This window comes from Zootoca vivipara, chromosome 3 (assembly GCF_963506605.1).
Source record: "Zootoca vivipara chromosome 3, rZooViv1.1, whole genome shotgun sequence".
NCBI lineage: Eukaryota > Metazoa > Chordata > Lepidosauria > Squamata > Lacertidae > Zootoca > Zootoca vivipara.
The window spans coordinates 94,279,125-94,302,449 of record NC_083278.1 but is presented as its reverse complement, the minus strand read 5'-3'; the positions used below and the strand labels follow the sequence as shown (position 1 = coordinate 94,302,449).

The 23,325-nt window shown below is 43.4% G+C and overlaps 1 protein-coding gene across 5 annotated transcripts in view; it reads right to left on the bottom strand.

Annotated features, from left to right (window-relative positions):
• The window catches only part of LOC118078013 (spermatogenesis-associated protein 7-like), a 74,698-nt gene that overhangs the window by 4,067 nt on the left and 47,306 nt on the right, over positions 1–23,325 (bottom strand). Inside the window, exons 5-11 of one of the 5 annotated variants that reach the window (XR_009557385.1) lie at positions 20,439–20,560; positions 17,339–17,811; positions 17,187–17,247; positions 14,253–14,299; positions 12,720–12,797; positions 10,033–10,090; positions 5,124–5,266 (exon numbers count right to left, since the gene is read on the bottom strand). Coding sequence is in view for 4 of the 5 variants with exons in the window: in XM_060273001.1 (XP_060128984.1) it covers positions 5,201–5,266; positions 10,033–10,090; positions 12,720–12,797; positions 14,253–14,299; positions 17,187–17,247; positions 17,339–17,811; positions 20,439–20,560 (905 nt within the window). In the remaining variant the exon portion in view is untranslated. Of the gene's footprint in view, positions 1–3,822; positions 5,267–10,032; positions 10,091–12,719; positions 12,798–14,252; positions 14,300–17,186; positions 17,248–17,338; positions 17,812–20,438; positions 20,561–23,325 lie in introns of those variants that run through there. The other 4 variants (XM_060273001.1, XM_060273002.1, XM_060273000.1 and 1 more) reach the window with 4 other exon arrangements.

Here is a 23,325-nt window from a genome sequence, read left to right as displayed (position 1 = left end):
TGTCTTGTGATTACGTATCTTTTTGTCCAGCCTTTCCACAATCCATAAGATTGGACCTTGCTATTTCTGAATTATTGTTTTTGCATGTTTTTATAATGCTGTTTTGGGGATGCGGGTGGCACTGTGTGTTAAACCACAGAGCCTTGGGCTTGCCGATCAGAAGGTCGGTGGTTCGAATCCCCGCGACGGGGTGAGTTCCCGTTGCTCGGTCCCAGCTCCTGCCAATCTAGCAGTTCGAAAGCACGTCTAAGTGCAAGTAGATAAATAGGTACCGATCTGGCAGGAAGGTAAAGGGCATTTCCGTGTGCTGCTCTGGTTCACCAGAAGCGGCTTTGTCATGCTGGCCACATGACCTGGAACCTGTACACCGGCTCCCTCGGCCAATAATGCGAGATGAGTTCCGCAACCCCAGGGTCGGTCACGACTGGACCTAATGGTCAGGGGTTTCTTTACCTTTATAATGCTGTTTTATCGGTTTTATGATATTGTTTTATTGTCTTCATGTTAGTTTTGCATACTGCTTTTAAATATTCAAACTATTTTTAAATGTTTAAATACTTAAAAGATTTTTAGAAATGCTTTTGAATAAATGAACAAAACATCTGGAGGGCATCAGGTTGGCATAGACTGACCTATGTCTAGCCAGCATGACTTCCAGAAAGTTCACCTGCCCCCTCACCACATTTCCCTGCATTTTATAGATCCATTTTTGTTGTTTAATATCTGACTTAATGTGCTATTCAAGAATCATAATGCAAATACCTGTCCTTCCTTGTCCTTTCTCAGCCTTGGCTCTTGAATTTAATATCAAGAGCAGTACCCAGCAATCTAAATTTTTATCCGATACCCTTAGAAACAATTTATGGGGAAGAAACAAAGAAACAAGAAATCCATCTTTTGTCACAATTGTGGTTGTTTCCTCATTTGCAAGTGTTTCCATTATATACTCTTGGAGGCCTGAAATTTATTAATGTCACAGAAACAATCGCTCAAATTCAGATGGCCAAAGAATCTCCCTGAATGGAAGTCGCTTGTGTTGATTGTCATACGTGAGGCAATTCAGGTGCGATCCTGGAAGCCATGAGCCGACACTTCTTCTCAAACACTCTCTCACACTTCTTCTAGAGAAGGTGACAATCTTTCAGGACCTGCTCTGAATATTGTTCGCTATTGTTTTCTGGCAGGAGACAAACACAAACCCCTCACCCTCCATCCTGGACGGACACTAGGCTCAGTGCAGTATGAATGATACAGAATGATAGCTAGGCTGCCAACACGGTGGCAGCTGTTGTCGCTTGCAGCAGCAGCAAAGATAAAAAGTAAAGAAGCTTTTGGTGGAGCAGAGCGGGGGAGAAGGCATGCATAAGGAAAGCCCTGCTGGATCAGACCAGTGGCCTATCTAGTCCAGCATCCTGTTCTCATTGACCAGTCGGATGCCTGTGCATAAGCCTGCAAGGAGGACCTGAGCGCACCAGCAGTCTCCCCTCCTGCAGCTTCCAGCAACTGCAGAGGGAGAACGTAGCCACCATGGTTTCTGGCCACTGATAGCCTTGGTGTCCTCCACAAATTTGCCTAATCCTGGTGGCCATCATTGTGGGAGGGAAATGAGCTGCATGAAGGTGTATTTTTTGTATGGGAGACTGAATATATATATATATATATATATATATATATATATATATATATATATATATATATATATACACACACACACACACACACACACACACACACAATCAATATTAAAATTAGTTAACACAATTGATCTATTTGGAAGGTCAGCGCACATCAAAATAGCCTTGCTCTGAGAACAACACTGGTGGTTAACACATTACATTTCCGACCCTCACAATTATGCACAATAATTATGGGCTGTTTGTTGGCCTAGTTTCACACTTCACTAAGTTCTACTTTACTGGGATTGCCATATTTTTTAAAAAATGTAAAATTCCTGACACCCCCAAAGTTGTTGAGCCCTAGCATCTCCAAGAGCCGATTCTTCTTCTTAGAGCAGGGAAGGAAGGGATTCCCTCCCCCATTTTTTAAGCGTGAAAAAACCCCGGGAGCCCCCCTCCCAATGAAAATGGCCAGGCCCTATTGCACCTCTTTCTCCAACACGGCCCCCACCTTACTTTCCTCTGTACTACACCTCACCCAGCTGCTCAGACCCCCAACAGGCCTCAGAAATGTGTAGTGAGGCGCTGCGACCTTCCCCCCCCCCAACCTCGAACTTACCACAGCTGGTTATGTTCCCCTTCCTCAGAGTTTGCTGCCCTCTCTATCCAGGCCTTTCCTGCGCACATGCACACACTGTTCCCTGCCCGGCCCCCATCTCCGCCTTGACGGTGCTGCAGCTGGAAGAGGACGGTGGCCATGAATGGCTGCAGCCCTCCCTGGCAACATGAGGATGTGCTTGCCGCCATGTACCTGATGGGTGAGCCGAACCAACGGCACCACCTCAATCCCCTCGGGTGAGGTGGCTGCGCCAGCAGCTCCTGAGTGCCCAGCTGCAGCCCCCCTCTTGCTGCTTCCGCCACCACGCCTCCACAGGACACCCCTGGCACGGGGTCCCTTTTTCAACAGCTAGGGGCTGCTAGACTGCTCTGTCGCCTCCCTCCCTCCACAGCCTCCTCACTCTGCCCTCCCCCCCCCCCCGGCTAAGGGAAGTGACCCTTTGTCACTTCTATTGCTGCTGGGGGGCAGCCTTCCCAGGAAATTTTAAAAAAAACAAACGGAAAGAATCAGGGGGGGAACGGGTTGCCATACGTTCGGGAAATTCCGGAGATCTCTTAAGATTCAACAAATTCCCCAGGATGCTATTTTAGGAGTCCGATTTCTGTACATGTCTGGAATTTTCCGGACATATGGCAAGCCTAACTTTACTGCTTCCTTTCCAGAGAAACAAACAATGCTATATTGTGCCTGTGTGAGTTGTAAAACATTTGCAGTGTTCAACAGATACTCATTACATAAAACCGACAATCTCAGCTGTAACTATCATTGCCGACTCAGAAGTTAAGCTGTGTCCAGCTGAGCTAATCCATTCTATGTGTGTATATAATATAAAATAAGATTTATGCACAAGGAACAAAAAAAATAGCTATTTCTTTTTCACTGGCACTGCAGAAATATTATTCTCTTTCAGGACCGCATTTAGGCTATATTAATATGCCTGGACTGTCTGACAGGGGGGGAAATGGGTTTATTTTGGGATTTAAATGGACACTTTGCTTTGGTTGCTGTGGAAACCCTAGGTTCATTTAGGGACTTTAATAGTCCCTTCCACAGGGTTGCTGTGAGTACTTCTTCACATAATTAATCTGTGGATTCCTAGGATGTTGCGATGACGACGCTTACTAATATAATAGTATATATAGGTAATTGGTTAAAATACATGGAAGAGAAATGTAGAAATGACTACAAACATCTACAAACGTTTCCCCAGCCACTCTGGGCGCCTCCCAACAGAATATTAAAAACATGATAAAACATCAAACATTAAAAACTTCTCTAAACAGGGCTGCCATCAGATGTCTTCTAAAAGTCAGGTAGTTGTTTATTTCCTTGACATCTGATGGGAGGGTGTTCCACAGGGCGGGTTCCCTGCAACCTCACTTTTCGCAGGGAAGGAACCACCAGAAGGCCCTTGGAGCTGGACCTCAGTGTCTGGGCTCAATGACGGGGATGGAGATGCTCCTTAAGGTATACAGGGCCAAGGCCGTTTAGGGCTTTAAAGGTCAGCACCAACACTTTGAATTGTGCTCGGAAACGTACTGGGAGCCAATGTAGATCTTTCAAGACCGGTGTTATGTGGTCTCGGTGGCCGCTCCCAGTCAACAGTCTAGCTGCTGCATTCTGGATTAGTTGTAGTTTCCGAGTCACCTTCAAAGGTAGCCCCACGTCTTCACCCTAAGTAGCCATGCCTTTCCTCCCATTGTTCCCAGTCAGCTGCTTCCCTATTTCCAAATGTGCCACATTGCTAAGGGGGAAAAGGGGAAAAACGAGAAAGCATAAAAATTGGACCATCAATAGCCCAACTAGCTCTGAAACTACAAATGGCCTCGGTCCAGTATACTTGAAGGAGCGCCTTCACCTCCATCATTCTGCCCGGACACTGAGGTCCAGCACCGAGGGCCTTCTGGCGGTTCCCTCATTGCGAGAAGCCAAGTTGCAGGGAACTAGGCAGAGGGCCTTCTCGGTGGTGGCGCCTGCCCTGTGGCAGATGTCAAAGAGGAAAACAACTACCAGACTTTTAGAAGACATCTGAAGGCAGCCCTGTTCAGGGAGGCTTTTAACGTTTAATAGATTATTGTGTTTTATTTTTCTGTTGGAAGCCGCCCAGAGTGGCTGGGGAAACCCAGTCAGATGGGCGGGGTATAAATAATATATTATTATTATTATTATTATTATTATTATTATTATTATTATTATTATTATCTCTCTTCCTTAACACTTGAAATATTTTAGTGACTCATTTAAAATACAGCCTTTCTGTTCTACCCAGCTATTCAAGGTGATCAATATAATAATGAGTTAAAAACAAATCCAATGTATCAAACTAAAATCTCAAAAAGAAAGCATGTTAAATAACAGCAGAAAAAATGATTATGCCAGAATTGGAAGATTCATCAGAGGTCGTCAAATCCAACCCCCAGCCAATGCAAAAAAAAAAAAAACCATTAGTGGGATTTCTTTATAATGAATAAATGTGGAACCCCTTCTCCGCTTGTTTCTTGTGGAGAGAAATGCTGAGCCACGAGATCAGACCACAGAAGCCGTAAAATAACTGCTGTGCCCTCACCTTACTCAGTTATGACAGTTATATATAATTTTTGTGCAGTTTTGGATGAGGGAGGACTTTTGAGATGGTGTATGTTTAAAGCCATTACACAAATAGCAGCAATATGAGTCAACCCTCTCATTTAACTCCACAGCTTTCTCAGAAAGAATTTACTGAGAAAGAGACCTCACAGAAAACAAACCAGGATTGCAGCTCTTGAGCTTATTACCATCCATTGCACAAAGTAGTGTGCACTTTACAGATACATCTTGGTGGCTAATTTTTAAAAAGAGAAAGCGGGAAAGGGCTCTTTCCACTTTGCTGGATTCTTGGCGTTACTTACCCAGGTAGGCTCGGTAAAGTTCTCAGAAATATTTATTGCATACATATTATGGCCTCTTCTGTTGAAATGTGTTCAAGTCATAGATTCCAAGGCTGCAGGTGATAAATGTTCTTTAATGGCTCATTATTCTGCTCTGTAAGTGACTGTTTATGAGGATAATGAAAAGTAGACTTCAACATATTATCAGTGTCCAAGCTGAGCAACTTAGACTGTAACCCTAAACACACTTACCTGGGAGTAAGGCCTAATGAATACAGCTGGACTTACTTCTTAGTAAGTATGCATAGGGTTGCATTGTCAATATACAACATACAATATGCTTGGGCAAGGGAGAGTGGAACCAAATAAGAGGATGTTAGACAAAAAATGTGTGGATTTATTGATGAATATTGGCAACTGAAGATGTAAAACACAAGAATATATGGAAGGGAACATTCATGGCTTGTGAAGGAAGTAGAAGTATCCTAATTCATCATCACCATCTTTTTAAAATACCCATTAATTGGATTAAGTTCTAAGGGAGTGCTAAAAATCCTGTCATAAAAAGAAATTATGGTTTGTTGTTTGGTGTCTGGTGTCTGGATTTAAGGTAGTTTTGGGGGAGTGGGCAGAATATTCTCTAGGATTCAAAGAACGTTTCAATAATGTTCACCTTTTGTGTGTTTCCGCAACAGATGTAGTTACAAACACACAGAGACACAAAGGGGTATATAATGTTCAGTGGTACCTCAATTTTCGAATGTAATCTGTTCTGGAAGACCGTTTGAGTTCCGAAACGTTCGAAAACCGAAAACTCAATATGGAAGCCTCAAAACAGAAAACTCAATACGGAAGCCGCCTTGAAAGTTTGACGTCCGAGGTGCGTTCAAAAAGGGAAGCATTTACGGCATTCAAGTTCCGAAACGTTCATCAACAGAGACATTTTAAAACAGAAGTACCACTGTATATACATAGAAACATAGGAAGCTTCCTTATACCAAGTCAGACTATTGGTCCATCTAGCTCAGATGCTGTATCACTGAGCTATGGTCCTTCCGCTGACAAATATACAACTTTGGTACAACAAAGAAAGAAGGAAAAACCCACCCAAGTTTCATAGTATATTGTCAAAGAATTGTATTTGTGTGTAGGGCCGGCCCAAGACATTTTGGCACCTGAGGTGAATCACAAAATGGCGCCTCCCCCACCAGGGAAGAAGAAGTGAGTGAAGATCTACATCAGGAACAAGGGGGAAAGAGGGAATAGGAGGAGGCTGATCTTTTAGGATAGAGTGTGAACCCTGGAGAAAGCAAAACAGGAGGTGCCTCAAGGGATCACAGAGTCCAAAACTCATGCATGTTTAGTTAGAAATAGGTTTCACTGGGATGAAAGGTGCTTGCCTTCAAAGACAGGATCCTGCTGCGACATGGCTCAAAGGAGAGGAGTCATTTTTTGGGTGCACTGGGGGCAGAGGGTTTGCAATGGCAGCTCACAAAGTTTTGGCTGCCATGGTTAAAGATAGACAAAGTTTAGTTCACTGTTCGCCAGGAGGAGACCAAGCCATTTTGCTCCCCGAGGTGAATTCGCAGGGATGGTGCATTCCCCATTTTGTGCCCAAAATCTGACTAAACTGGGAGTTGGATCTTACTTAAACCATGGTGGTTAAAACAAAGTCTTCCACTGCACTCGAGGGCAGCAAGCTAGCTTAGAAGATGCAGGGTAGACCACATGGCATGCATTTCTAGCCAATTTCCACCCCTCAGAATTTGCCACCTGAGGCAGCTGCCTCACTCTGCCGGCCCTCTGTTTGTGTGTTTGTTTGTTTGTGTATGTTTGTGTGTATTACTTGAAGGTCAACATATTCAAATGTCAGATCTTTCAGTGTGATCATTATCAAAATGTCTTCATACCATGCAGGATTTGACTTCAAGAGGGATGGATTCAGAACTGCCTAGCCAGTGACAATATAAATCCATTCATTTTGATGAACCATTTCCTGAAGTGCCCTTAGCTACAAAGAAAAATAACCTAAAGTTCTTCCTTGATTGTGCTATAACAGATTTTCTACAGCCCACTAACTGTTACTCACACTAATGTCTGAACACTACCATCACCAAAACTACCCATTCCACTTAGAATGACACAAAGCCTCTCTACAACCTAATTTGCAATTATCTAGATTACCTCTTAATTGTCCTTTATAGTGAACATAGTTAACTCCCACATAACCCCTTGTTTCAGGGAACACTGTCGAAGAACTCTAGAGCTTAACAACAAGATGAGACAGCCCTGTGGTTTTAGTATATCCAGTGCAATTTGCAGCTGTATCCTGGTTTGCGGGGAAAAACACACCCCTATGCCACACAATTCCAGTTTGTTTTGGCAATTTGGAGCGCTGGTGCTATGTGACGGCACACCTGAAATGGGAAAGTGATTTTGGGGCTGGCACAAAGAAAATCTACAAGATGGTTCAAGGGGGAGTGGAAGGCTAAATATTTAGCTTACACAGCTTTTGTTCTATGTCCATTAAGGGAGGACACTTAGCTGACACCTGCAAGAGTTCTCCTGGCAGTGGTTTCTGATGGGCAGCCAGTGGCCACGGTTTTCCACCTCCAGAAATATGATCTATGTGGGACTCCATAGTAGAAAACCAACATAGTGGATCTTTTTGGAGCAGGGAACTCATCAGTGCTCCATCAGCAGAGCTTTCATTCTGGCTGGCCAGCTCCCTAATCTCCATTACTCTCCCCCTGCCCCCTGAGACAAGGAATCATAAGGAATCCACTGCTCCACCATACTACATACATACCTAAGGCAAATCCTCTCAGAATTACCTCATCTTCCAAGAAATTGGCAAAATGCCCTTTTCCAACTCACCCTCTATGTGTTGAATTGGGGCATTTGATTAGGGTAGGAAATTTTCTATCAGCCCTAATAAGATCCTTGTGGGCTTCCTGAAAGCATGTGGTTGGTCACTATGAGAACAGAAAACTGGACTAGATAAGTCTTTGGTCTGAACTCAGCAGGCCTTGCCTGATATTCTCCAGAAGCTGAGAAAATAGTCATTACCCAGTGTCCCATGACTGTGGAATCATTTTAAAGCAATAATGGACTATACAGGAAATCAATTTATGTTAGATAAGCCAATCTAGCAGTTCAAAAGCACGTCAAAATGCAGGTAGATAAATAGGTACCGCTACAGCGGGAAGGTAAACGCAGTTTCCGTGTGCTGCTCTGGTTTGCCAGAAGCGGCTTTGTCATGCTGGCCACATGACCTGGAAGCTATACGCCGGCTCCCTCAGCCAATAATGCGAGATGAGCGCGCAACCCCAGAGTCGGTCACGACTGGACCTAATGGTCAGGGGTCCCCTTTACCTAAGCATAAGTAGGAGGGCAACAACTGCAAACATTTGTGAGGAGAGGGTTTGGGGGCAGGGAGACAGAATATTTTTATGAGTGAGCCACCTTGCTCCACACCATGTCGGTAAACTGTAGTGTCACCTGTCTTAGGGGGGACACTCTGCAGTTCTGCCCCACCAAACCAACCACTACTGCATGCTGCTCAAAAGTTCCTGCAGTGTTCCTCCCCTGCTAGTGTGTTTACAAACACCCACGGCCACAATTTTTCCATGCCAAAGATCCAGGACAAACCACCACCTTCTGGAAATTCCCCCCAGATGTCACTTCCACCTTTCAAATCCCAGTAATGTCTGGGAAAACCCAGTCATATGGCAGCCCTCTTCCCCCATGGACAAGCAAGAGTTGGATTTGTTGCACCATCCAGATCTGGGTTCACAGTTTGTTTCTCTCCAAATGAATAAACCTAGTATTTGAGGATTCTTTCAGGAAACAAACAAGCTGGACTCGGGATTGCTTTGTTTGCCATGCAACAGGAGCAGGGGAAGGGCACCACAAGCACTTTTGAGAACTGTGCACCAGCACACTGCTCATTCACATCAAACCACTGGTGATGTGTGAACTTCACCAACGAATTCATCATTAGCTGAAATTTGCATTATGGTGAACAGTGCTATGAAGTTTTCATTTTGGATTACAAGAGTCCCTCCCTAATCCCCCCATAACATTTTGTACAGTGGTACCTCTACTTACGAATAACTCTACTTACGAATGTTTCTACTTATGAATGGAGCTCCGTCCGCCATCTTGGATGCGGTTTAGATAGGATTTTTTCTACTTACGAATTTTTAGATAGGGTTGCTTCGACTTACGAATTTTTTCTCCCAATGCAATCCTATGCGATTCAACTTACAAATTTTTTCTACTTATGAATGTGCGTTTGGAACGCATTAAATTCGTAAGTAGAGGTACCACTGTATTTTTATTTGAAGATGCAGCCACACCTGGTGCTGCCTTGTATTTGCCTGGTTCCTCTTAACATGCACTTTGCACCATCAGAGCAGGTTTCAAGGAAGGCCTTTTGAAGCCAAGCGGACTTCAAAGTTGGTGGCAGGGCTTTGTAGTTCAGCTCATGCATCTAACCGACTCGTTTCTAAAACTGGAGGATTACAAATCCTCACTGGCTTTACCTGTTGCTTCAAACAGGAGAAATGCATACCGTAGTGGCAATAAGGGCCTTCCATCACTTAAATGAGGACCTGGACAGCTGAATACTTCATCAAATGCTAAGTTACATTATCAGTTTATCGTCAAGGGGAGGGGAGGATTAAGGTTGGTGTTGTTGTTGTTGTTTTTGCCTGCATCACATATAATCCACTCTGAAACTGTTAGTTCATTCATTAGGCATCTAATTGTGTTCTCTTTTTAATTAAAAAGTGTAGCAGCCCAAATGGTATACATTGTTATTCGATCTACGTAGATGCAGGGCTACTGCATTGCTGGTAGCGCGCACACAGAGAGACACAAGTGTGTGTGTGTGTGTGTGTGTGTGTGTGTGTGTGTGTATGCTCACCTCATCAAGGTCATACCTTCTCTTTCTAGTGTGCATCTGAAACACATCACTCACTGCCCTTAGAAAAAGAATGAAAAATGTACATCAGCAGAGACATGAAAGAGAGCCAAAATAAAGCCATGAAAACAGCAACAAGAAAAATAGATGCGGGCCTATTTTTCAAAGCAGTAAAGAGAAATCCTGGTTCTTCCCTAGGATTCCCACTTTAACGTTATCGGGAAAAAGTAGGGGCCACCTCCATAGAAACAACTTTAAGGTTTTCTTCACATATTATGTTTGTGTAATACATAAGATGATCTACAGAGCAATCCTACGCATGTCAGTTCAGAAGCAAGTCCCTTTCACTTCAGTGGAATTTACTGCTGAGTAAGTGTGTATAGGATCGCAGAGACAGCACGTGTAGAGCTTTGCACATAAACATTTTATTTATTAAGGGGTGGGGATAATTCTTGGTGCTTTGTGCATGGAAATAATTACTGTCAAGTACTCCTCTATAGTTATTGACTCTTTTCCTGACGTACCACACTTTGACCAGCTGATTTACATCTTGCGCTATGTTAACTTCTGTTGTTGAGATCGTAGAGCGTTTTGTAGGCTTTGAGTGTTTTGTAGAGAAATATATACATGAATTAAAAGCATGGATAACAAAAAGAAAAAAAACTGAGCAACACAAAATGGTGAAAAATATGGAAAAACCAGAGGTCGCCTTTATGGCTATACTGTGGGAACCAGTCCTTGAAAGATCCCATGTTGGAAGTGTCGGCCTACAAGAAGAAATGCTAGATATTTGTGCTTGAGCCCATTTGCTGGAGTATTTTACCACCTACATTGCTGCTTTGTGTGAAAGTTTTCAAAGATTTGAGGAACAAGTACTTGACCTTAGTGATGTCATGAGTAGAAATCATGTCTTCAACAGCAAAAAAAACCTAAACACTTCCACAAGCCCATGTCTGATGAAGCATGAAGCACTGTTTTTGGGGGACAGGAGGCGGGCAGGTGTGGAGGACTCCCTGGTCTTGAATGGGGTAACTGTGCCCCTGAAGGACCAGGTGCGCAGCCTGGGAGTCATTTTGGACTCACAGCTGTCCATGGAGGCACAGGTCAATTCTGTGTCCAGGGCAGCTGTCTACCAGCTCCATCTGGTATGCAGGCTGAGACCCTACCTGCCCGTGGACTGTCTCGCCAGAGTGGTGCATGCTCTGGTTATCTCCCGCTTGGACTACTGCAATGTGCTCTACGTGGGGCTACCTTTGAAGTTGACCCGGAAACTGCAATTAATCCAGAATGAGGCAGCTAGACTAGTGACTGGGAGTGGCCGCCAGGACCACATAACACCGGTCCTGAGAGATCTACACTGGCTCCCAGTACGTTTCCGAGCACAATTCAAAGTGTTGGTACTGACCTTTAAAGCCCTAAACAGCCTCGGTCCTGTATACCTGAAGGAGCGTCTCCACCCCCACCATTCAGCCCGGACACTGAGATCCAGCACCGAGGGCCTTCTGGCGGTTCCCTCATTGCGAGAGGTGAGGTTACAGGGAACCAGACAGAGGGCCTTCTCAGTAATGGCACCTGCCCTGTGGAACGCCCTCCCAGCAGATGTCAAGGCAATAAGTAACTATTTTACTTTTAGAAGGCAACTGAAGGCGGTCCTGTTTAGGGAAGTTTTTAATGTTTGATGCTGTACTGTTTTTAATATTCGGTTGGAAGCCGCCCAGAGTGGCTGGGGAAACCCAGCCAGAGGGGCGGGGTATAAATAATAATAATAATAATAATATATTATTATCATTATTATTATTATTATTATTATAGAATAAAGTTGTTTTGGAAGGCTCTCAAAAGTTCAGAGCAGAATCATTTTACCCAATTAATAGATTACTCACTTGCATGAAGTTCACATATTAGTGCCTACAAAATTGCACTCGGCAAGTTTCGGTTCCTCAGCAATTTGACTGAGATGTCGAGTGAAAACATCTTCAGTGCTGCTACAAATTTACAAGAATGTTACCCCAAAGACCTTGTTAAATCATTTCCTTAAGCATTTTTTTTCCAGTTTAAGTGTCTTGTGAAACGTGTTTGCCACTGCCTTCCCTAAACGTTATATGACATAACAAAATGGAGAGTGCTTTCCTAAATGTAGATGTTGCCCTCTGAATTTACTTGTGGTTGCCCATCACCATCTTCAGTGCCGAAAGGTGGTTTTCAAAAATGGCACAAAGAAAAAAATGAAGTAACGGCAAGCATGCTGAATGAAAGACTAAACACTTTGGTGCTGATGAGTGCAGAAGCAAGCGTTTGTGCAGCGTAGCGTTTGAGAACATAATCAATGACTTTACAGAAGCAAAGGCAAGAAAAGGTCAACTGTAAGGTAAAGCTTCTTTTCTGTCTAACTCTTCATCATTTTACCTGGTACCAGACAACATATGTGCACTGCTAATTTTTAGGCCCCTAACTCGCAACATATTTTTTTTATACTGCACTTTTCTAGTGCATTGTCTGCCCTTGTTTTATTATTACTGCTGTGTTGTTAGTGGGTTTTGAATTTTTATACTGCAACAGACATATACACAACAGTGTAGAATTCTGAAAACCCATGATTGACTGGGACTGTAATCCAACAACATTCGGAAGTTCACAGATTAGCCACCCTTGAATTAATTAATGATTAGGAAAAAAAATTGAGTACTCACTCCTTGCGGTAGCAGCTTCTCCTCAAAATGTCAGCTGCAAGTTCCTGGAGAAACTGAAGGTACTTCAACTCTTCTTCTCTTCGTCAGCATGAAACAGAACACCAGGATAAGTAAATTAAAGAAATACTGCTTTTTATGTGTTACCAATTTTGCTAGCAACTTCAAGTACCGGTACATTAGATGAAAGGCAGATTAACAAGCAAGACCTTGTCAAATCTGAGCACATGTAGACCCACTGAGTTGAATGCGACAATAAAATTTATACGTGTTACTCTTGCATTTATTTATTTTTAATGTTGTTATTGCTGGGGTACCATGAAGCATTTCAGAGGCCCTGGCTTCAACTCATGCCATGTCATGGAGATCCCATTTCACCTGTGTAATTCCAAAACTCTACCTGAGACTCCCCACTTTGCTATGGGATCCAGGAGTCATCTGAATCCAACACATACCCCTATTAGATATGCCTAACTTGAACATACTAAAAAGGGCCCCATTTGCAATATACATTTAAGGCAGTATCATACCACTTTAAATAGTCAAGGCTTCTCTCAAAGAATCCTGAGACTGTAGTTTGTTAATGGTGTCGAGAGTTTCTAGGAGACCCTCCTCCTTGTACCCTCACAGAGCTACAATTCTCAGAGTAGTACAATTCTCAATCCCTCTTCCCAGGGAGCCCTGGGAATTGTAGTTGTGTAGGATGAATGGAGTACAACTCAGTACCCTTAACAAACTACAGTTCCCAGGATTCTGTGCGGGGAGCCATGGCTGTTTAATGTGGTACAAGACTGTTTTAGATGTATAGTGCAGATGGGGCCTAAGGCTATTGGTCCCTTCAGCCAACCTACAGGTTACTTCACAGCCTCATGTAGTTACTGCACTAAATTGCCAGTGATAGAACAAGATAGAACCAGTTGCAGGCTAAGTCTGCTTTGTCCCCGAGGCACAAAATGTCACATCAATATGGGAACTAAGTGAGAGAATCAGGAAATAAGGCAGGAGGAGAAAGTCAGTGACACAAAAGAAAAAGACAGTTTGAAGGGAACACACCTTCAACCAGCAAGGAAATCAATGCAGAGAGTAAGGCGTTGCAGCAGGAGAGAAGCATAGCAGCAGAAGGGATATTTATTTTGAAGAAATAAAGACTTCACTTTTACATAAGTCCAGACTCTTCATTAATAGTAAACTCTTTTAAAAGCTCGTGTCATCCAACTTTGACTGTACTGCGGTCTATGAACCAGACACATCCTCCTTGTTTTTCCTTGTACGCCTATATTGTACTGATCACTGACAAGATAAAAGTTGCAAAGACAGAGAGAGGATTCGTCCTGCAAACAGGACGCTGGACTACATAACCATTTGGCTTTCGGTGTGACCCAGCAGGCCTCTTCTGAAGTTCTTATAACTCAGTTATCTTCATATTCCAGGTTTTCTGACTCTTTTATAAGCATCAGGTTTTTAGTATTGCATTACATAGGAACGGGTGTGTTGCCGTTATTATTATTATTATTAAATAATGTACAATATACTTACTTTGCAAGAAGCAGTGAGTGAAGAGAAATTGAGTTATGTGGGTGTTTCTACAATAGACAAAAAGAAAACAAGCAATTGCTTTATATGCTAGTATCGCTTAATCTTGTATTTTGTAATTCTACAATAGCTAGCTTCCTGCTAGATGCATTATGTGAACCAACAGTGGTCTAACTACTGTTTGCTTTCTAGAAAAGTACCCTCTTTTAATAGGGAAGCTCATAAGGTACACAGTGTGTACGCATGCACAGAGAAGATGTCCCGGGAATCAGTATGAGGAAAGGTACTTGAGAATCGACCATAACTCTCTCAGGTGCAGTTCTTACAATATAAAGAACACACACACGCACTCCTTGCATTTATTTGTTTGTTTTACATGTCAATATTGTTTACAAAAGAAGTGCACTACATATCAAATTTGAGCCTACTTTCTGCCTGGATGTAAGGGACCCAGGTGGCGCTGTGGGCTAAACCACTGAGCCTAGGGCTTGCTGATCAGAAGGTCGGCGGTTCGAATCCCTGTGAAGGGGTGAGCTCCCGTTGCTTGGTCCCAGCTCCTGCCAACCTAGCAGTTCGAAAGCACATCAAAATGCAAGTAGATAAATAGGAACCGCTATAGGGGGAAGGTAAACGGCGTTTCCATGTGCTGCTCTGGTTTGCCAGAAGCGGCTTTGTCATGCTGGCCACATGACCTGGAAGCTATACGCTGGCTCCCTCGGCCAATAATGCGAGATCAGCGCGCAACCCCAGAGTCGGTCACGACTGGACCTAATGGTCAGGGGTCCCTTTACCTTTTACCTTTACTCTGCCTGGATGTAGATAACAAAACAACTTATTATTTTAAATAAAATAGGGCAAATGCTCAGGTACAGGCAGCTCCCATTTTGTGCACATTCAAAGCATGTGCATGCCATTTTCTGACCTGGAAGAGGGCAGGGCAAAACAGGGGGTGGGGTGGGCTTATGCACGCTCCACCGATGCACATGAGAATCCAGAATGCAACCCTCGTGCAAGTCGGGGTTTGCCTGTGTAAGCTTCAGAGTTTAAAATCTGTGAGTCCCTGATCAAATTTCACAATAGGTTCATAAGGGAGGTGGATGGTGTCCTTCATGCTGTTGGAAAGTTTTTTGATCCAGTGGAGACTTTCAGCAGTGGGACAGGGAGGGAAGCGATTTTTGCTGATTCCCCCTCCCACTGCAGTCACCTGACCCCACTCCCCACCCCACAGTCTACTCCAAAGGGTTGAGGGACCCTTTAGAACTTCACTGGAGGTGAGGTGGGGCTGTGGGACATAGAAAGAATCAGCAAACATTACCTTTATCCCTGTTCTGCTGTTAGTACGCCCTGTTCAGCCCACGTCTTAAGCGTGTGCCTGGGCTAGGCGACTGGAGCACCTTCACCGACCTTCCGATCACAGGAACATAGGCACAGCTTTCCCGGAGAACAGGTCCTGGTGCAGTGGACTCACACCTGCTCATTGTGAGCACCAAAACTCAGCAGAGTAAAACAGAAGCAAAGCTGTGGAGGTTTTGAAGCATACTTCAAGCAGACACTACAAATCACTACAGACATGCATGAGAAGAGCAGTTCTCAGGCAGCCATCTTATCTCTACACAGATAAGAGCGAAAAAAAATTAGTACCAAAGACGGAAGAACCAAAGAGCAGCTTCCGCCCCCTCCTTTCTCATGACATGAAAGTAAAACAAAAGATCATGCGATTCTTGCAAAGGGAGGGGTGAAAATGCCAACATACTTCACTGGATCAAGGACCTTCCGACAGCATGAGGGTTACAATTGTGCTGTTTCTGATCTCATGAAAAATAAGTGAAAACCCAGGCAACTTAGTCTCCCAGTGGTGCCCTATTGCCCATTGCTTTACCAAAGGGGCAAAACTATGATGTTCATTGTTGAGCCTGGGTTTGAAAGGTGCAAAACAGGTCTGGAAATTTTTGTTTGGGAAGTGGTAGGCCAACCACACAATTTATACACCAGGTTTTGTCTTCTGAAGCCCAGGAAGGCACTTTTGCTTATAAAGGTGTTTTTGTGCGCTTTCGTGATACCTTAGGAACATAAGAAGCTGCCTTAAACTGAGCCCACAATTGTGCCCATCTAGCTCAGTATTGTCTACACCAACGGGCAGTGAATCTCAAGGGTTTCAGGCAAGGAGTCTCTCTCAGCCTTACTTGGAAATATCAGGGGTTGACCCCCTTTTGCATCCAAAGCAGATGCTCTAACACTGAGCTACAGTCCTTCCCTGTATTCTGAAACTGCTCTTATTTTCCATTTTCCATTTCCATTAATCAGAATTATCCAAAAAGAAAAGCAAAAGAAGAAACTTTTATGTTTAGACATTTCCTTTGTTGTTGTTTTTAAGTGTAAAATATGGCAGAGTGAAAGGATATTGTGTTCCTCAAGATCTCTGACTACATTACTTTAACCGAACACATTATTTGTGCTTTTACAGTCTCATTTTTGCAGGGAGAATACTGGGTTGGGTGATTACGCAATTATGCTTTAAAAAACATATTGTCATATGCTTTAGGGACAGCTCAGTCAGTAGAGCGTAAGACTCTTAATCTCAGGGCTGTGGGTTCAAGCCCCATGTTGGGCAAAAGATACCTGCATTGCTGGGATTCTATGATTCTATTGTTTATTTTAAGGTTAGGTCTGTTACTTTATATCAAAAAGGGCCACTGTTATCTCCCTTGAAATACTAGATTTCCCAAGTACAATTTTCAATTGCTTTCATACCAGTTAACAGCACCTAATATTCACTGTGGATTTTTTTTTTAAAAAAGTTTAGCCATTCCTGATGCATTTCTATCATGTTTGTAATTGCTTTTAAAAATCCCACTATGCTCAAGACCAGAATTGCTTATATTTCTGAATATTTCTGCCCGTGTAATTTCATTCAGCACCCAAACAGGGAACAACAACCTTGACTGGATGCCTCACAGAGTAATCTCCATAAGATCTTAGACATTCATCTTCCGAAGACCTGAAAATGAAAAATGAAATGTTGAATAACACTGACAGGCCATGGCTGGGTTTAGCCCACTACATGCAAACTAAGCTGATGAGTGTCCTACCTGTTAAACTTATTTGGTCTTTTGAACGGTTGTTGATGAAGCGAGGGACTTTTCTTTCCATGTGGGCCATTATAATACCTGTATTTTGAAAGGTATGGCTTGCTTGCTGTTTTTAAAACTCTGGGAGTAAAAGGCTGCACAGTTTCAGTGAACCACTGTGCATGTCTGTCCAGGAGATCAGCAGCAAAAAAATTCTTCTGACGGATTTGAAGCTTCTCCCTTCTGGTATGGCTCAGAACTGGCATGCGAGACTTGGTGGGTGAAAGAGGACCTTGTGGGAATATACTTCTGCCACTGTTTTGAGTCTGAGATAAAGACCACTGGACAATATCATGGATGGCCTCCTCTGCTCTCAAAACTGGGGAATGACTACTCGAAAGCATCTTCTTGAAACACGGTGGAGAGTGCGGCTCTGTTTTTTTCAAGGATCGCATTCGTCCACTGGAAGTGTAAGTCGGGCTGTTCTGTAACCACTGCAGATGGGAGATAAAACATTTCCTGACTACTTTTGTTACATTGTAGAGAAGGTATTTTTTTCATGTTGTAAGCCTTCTTCATTATGGAAATATGGAAATTATGTATGTGTGCTTTTATTCAGGACCGGCTCAGTTCACGGTAAACCACAGTTAATGCTACATGGTGTTATATTGTGACTGTGGTTTGTAGGTTTGCACCTACAAAACATCATTAAGTGGGCCATCAGTTGCGTAGACCTGACAAAAACAATTTCTTCAAAACATTGAAGTAACCACAATACTTCATCTCTGCATTGATCTCTAAATTGTATTTGGTTAGGTGTTACATGACTTCCTGCTTATAAGTCCAGAGAGAAAGTAGGCCGCTTCAGACAGGCAGGTGATGGGTTTTTTTTTTTGGCAGGTATATTCTGCAACAGGGACCCAGGTGGCGCTGTGGGTTAAATCACAGAGGGCTTGCTGATCAGAAGGTCGGTGGTTTGAATCCCTGCAACGGGGTGAGCTCCCGTTGCTCGGTCCCAGCTCCTGCCCACCTAGCAGTTTGAAAGCACATCAAAGTGCAAGTAGATAAATAGGGACCGCTCCAGCGGGAAGGTAAACGGCGTTTCCGTGCGCTGCTCTGGTTCGCCAGAAGTAGCTTTGTCATGCTGGCTACATGACCCGGAAGCTGTCTGCGGACAAACGCCGGCTCCCTCGGCCTAAAGAGCGAGATGAGCGCCACAACCCCAGAGTCGGACACGACTGGACCTGATGGTCACAGGCCCCTTTACCTTTACCTATATTCTGCAACATGTCATTGGTGCAATAATGAAGCTTTAGTGGTGGATTTATACTGAACACATAATTAGCTGCTCAGTGATGCTTCCCCCAATGTTACTGCAATATTGCCCTCTAAAGGGCCACTCTTGAACTATAGCAACTACAGTGGTACCCCGGTTTAAGAACAGTCTTGTTTATGAACGATTCGGTTTACAAACTCCGCAAAATTGGAAGTAGTGTCCCGGTTTGTGAACTTTACGTCAGTCTAAGAATGGAATCCGAATAGTGGAAGGGCACCGCCAGCAGGAGGCCTCATTAGGGAAAGCGCACCTCAGGTTAAGAACGGTTTCGGTTTAAGAATGGACTTCCGGAACGGATTATGTACGTAAACTGAGGTACCACTGTATTGTTTCAGCCCAGCCAGCTCTTTGCCATGCTAGGTTTCTAGTTCCATGGATTTTTTTTTAATGCAAGGGAATATTTTCTAAGCACAAGGATTTCCTTCTCTTTTTTAAAATGCATGGGAAATATGCAAAACTCTGCTTACCCAAAGTCTGCAGTGGGACAAATTGATCACTTCAGAATTCTTACCCCTTTATTATGTGGCATGTTTACAGGTGAGGACACGATCGCACATAAAATTTACCTTGCCAGGGTCTGACTTAGAAGTCCCCCAAAGCTGTGTGGGTTTTTTTTTTTAGGTTGGAGCAGATTTGCCACGATGGCATCACCATTCCTTGTTCAGGTGAGGCAAAAACAACAGGATGAAGTGAGTGGCTGGGATATTGAGCAGAAGGTGGCACTGAGTACAGCTTAGGTCATCGTGTCAATGTTTGTGGCAAATGTCTCTGACTCACAGGAACATGCCAGATCACATGGGGCATGTGCCAATTAGTTTCAGTTGCAGAGTGGGCGAAACAAATGGTGCTGGGGAAAACAATTTAAATTAAATACTGACTGTGCAATGCCTGGCTTAATGCTAGTGTAATAGTAATAAGAAGTTTAATTAAAAAGAAAAACAAGCTACATTGAGTAAGGGGCAGCCAGGGGTGCTGCTGAGCAGCCACCAATCCAAAGGAATTGTTCAGCACACAGGTCTTCCAACCTGGAAGAAAGCAGATTTAAAGCACATTCGAAAAATCCTGGTAATTTTAGTTTGTTGAGGTTGCTGGCAACTGTGAGGCGCAAACTACAGTTCCCAGGATACTTTAGGGGAAGTAACATGGTTTAAATTTGCGTTAAATGTATGGTCCCTTCTACAATTCTATGATCCAATGATTCATTCCAAATGCAAGATTATCCTGATTTCCCCCCATGGTCATCACCTGACTATCATACGAAACTATGTCTGGAGATCCATGAAATTTTAAAACAATATAATTCTTTCAGTGGTAGAGTTAGGTAACTTAGACTCTGGACTTACTGGTCTAAAATGGGGAGGACTTCTTTTAGATGGTAGAGTGTGCTACTTCACGTAATTCATAAATTAAATAATATATAACAAGTTAAAAATGTGGTAGGCCAACCTGGCTGGGTTTCTCATTCTGTTGAGTGGGGTCGTGGACCTCTGACTTCCCCCCAAATCTTACCCTGATGGCATGGCATGACTGAGTTCTTATTTTCTTTCCTGCTGCCAGCTTATATTCAAGCATTTGTGGACAACCTGGAAGTCTAGAGGCTTGATTTACTTTTTTAAAGGTGGAAAAAATGGAAAGCTGAGATTGTCAGAATTCTTAATAGGAGTGGAAAATGCCAGCCATAGGTTGAGCTAGCTTGGGACGTTGTCCCTTGGGAGCAAACCAGGAAGGCAGCTAACTTTAGAAATAAGTCGCATACAGATTGCACAATCAATATCCTCCACGTACTTTACAATTCTCCGTGGAAACACTCCTGGGATGACATAGAGGTCCAGAAGGGATCCGGGACATTTCTTTCTTGTATTTCTCAACTGCTTTAATGAGCATCTCTCTTTTCTGCTGGTCCTGGTCTGCATACAAGAAAATATGAAGGGTTTGTAAGCAGAAAATAAATGGCATTTCAGCTTCTTGGAGTACAATAAATAAGTACAATGGCATGGATAGAAGCTGGACAAGGAGTGCTCCTGCAATTACATGTTACCTTCACCTAGTTGGGAATGGATGTCTCAAGTCTATTTCTTGTCCAGTGTACTTCTTCATCCAGCGCATTGCTAAAAGAGGAAATTGCTTCCCCCACATAAGAAGCAGTGATGGCCCCCACCTTCTAACACATGTGGAGGACATGTAAGGTAACAAAAGCATTTTGGGAAATGATATATAATGGATTGAAAAAAATAATGTTTAAAATAGCTTTTGTTAAAAAGCCAGAAGCTTTTTTATTAGGAATTGTAGGTACCTAGAAAGCATATTTAAAAGCAGAGACATCACCTTGCCGACAAAGGTCTGTATAGTTAAAGCTATGGTTTTCCCAGTAGTGATATATGGAAGTGAGAGCTGGACCATAAAGAAGGCTGCTCGCCGAAGAATTGGCGCTTTTGAATTATGGTGCTGAAGGAGACTCTTGAGAGTCCCATGGACTGCAAGAAGATCAAACCTATCCATTCTGTAGGAAATCAGCCCTGAGTGCTCACTGGAAGGACAGATCCTGAAGCTGAGGCTCCAATACTCTGGCCACCTCATGAGAAGAGAAGACTCCCTGGAAAAGATCCTGATGTTGGGAAAGATGGAGGGCACTAGGAGAAGGGGACAACATAGGACAAGATGGTTGGACAGTGTTCTCGAAGCTACGAACATGAGTCTGACCAAACTGCAGGAGGCAGTGGAAGACAGGAGTGCCTGGCGTGCTCTGGTCCATGGGGTCACGAAGAGTCAGACACGACTAAACGACTAAACAACAACAACAACAAGGTACCAATATTCCAAAGGAGAAGAAAAGACTTTTTATGTATGTGACAACAGCCACACGGATATTACTAACCCAGAGATGGAAAGAAGACAAAGCCTCTACCAGAGTGGAATGGCAAACTAAGCTGCTGGATTATGCCAAAATGGCAAACGGAACCGGTAGGCTCAAGAACCAAGAAGACCAAAACTTCAATAAAGAATGGGGGAAATTTATAATTTATCTTGGACATGAAAACATTAGCCGGATTGTAATAACACTTGTAGCAAATATTGTGGGCAAAATGGAGAGACATAAAAGATGGATTATGAAATAATATGCAGTTGAAAAGGTTGACAATAGGACCCATGGAGGGGAAGGTGGGAAGTCCAGAGATTCAGAGAAATCTCTAAATATGTATTTTGTATTGTTATAATTCTATATTTGTAAAATCAAATAAAAATTATTTCAAAGAAGAAGAAGAAAAGTAGCAGGGATGGCCACCAACATGTAAGGATTTAAAAGGAGTTTAGCCTCATATAGGGCTTTTTTTCAGCTGAAACTCTCTGGAACTCCATTCTGGCCATTGGCTCAGATGGGGCCATTGCCATTATAAGAGAACAAGGTGAGTTCCAGCACCTCTTTTTCTAGAAAAATACCACCGGCCTTATCCTTCACAAATTTATCTATTGATGGCAACTAGCCATGATAGGAATGTTCTACCTCTACTCTCAGAGGCTATTTGTCTCCAAACACCAGTTGCTATAAGTCACAAGTGGAGAGAGAAAACACTGTTACACTCAGGTCCTTCTTACAAGCTTTCCATAGGCATCTGGTTGATCACTGAGAAAACAGGATGCTGGACTAGATGTGGGAGTTATTGTTTTTGTTTGTTGCTATCTTATGTATTTTTGTGATTTCATAGTGTAAACCACCCTGTGATCCCTGGATGAAGGGCGGTATACAAATTGAATAAGTAAACAAATTATCTTTGTGTTATGTACTGAGCTGAATCATAGAACAATAGGATCCAGAATCAGCAGTCTGATTGGTCCGCAGGAGCCACCCAATCCAACTGCAGGTGGAAGTGAATCTGCAACCTGATTGGCCTGCAGGAGCAGCCAATCAGGCGGCTGGCAGAAGTGAATCCGCAACCTGATTGGCCTGCAGGAGCAGCCAATCAGGCGGCTGGCAGAAGTCAATCCACAAACTGATTGGCCCACAGGTGTAGCCCTGGAGTAGCCAATCACGCAAAGCCCACTGTGTAAATAATGTATATAAGCAGATGGTTTTGGGAAAAGGGCATTTTTCTTCTCTTTTCCTTCATGACTACGAGCTGAATAAAGAGCATGAAATTCACTCTCGACTCCGAGTATATTTCACTTTGGATTGCAGCTATAAGGAGCACCGAAACAGCACTCTTCTCAGCCTCTAAGATCAGGGTCAGTCACTGGTCTTCAGCTTAGGAATGTAGTAAGTTGCCTTACACTGAGTCAGACCATTGGTCCAAGCAGCTCAGCACTGTTCACTGACTGACAACAGTTATCCAGGGTTCCAGACGGGGGACCTTCCTAGTCCTATCTGGAGATGCCGGGGATTGAACCTGGAACTGCAGAAGCAGATTCTCTACCGTGAGTTACGGCAATTCCCTGCAGCTTGTGAAGAACAATTGGGTGTAGCGGTGGCACCAGGATTCTTTCAAATGCTTTTAAGACAAGAGAAGGAGAAAGGGAAAGGAAGAACAGTAGGCTGTAGGCAGGAAAAACAGAGGAGTATTAAGAGTCGCTAAGAGGGAAACAGAAGGGAGGGAAGAAAGAGAGAGAGAGGTGGACACCATATGATTAAAAAAATTTAAAAGTGGGTCCCATGATATAGGCTGAGTTAAAGTTGGGT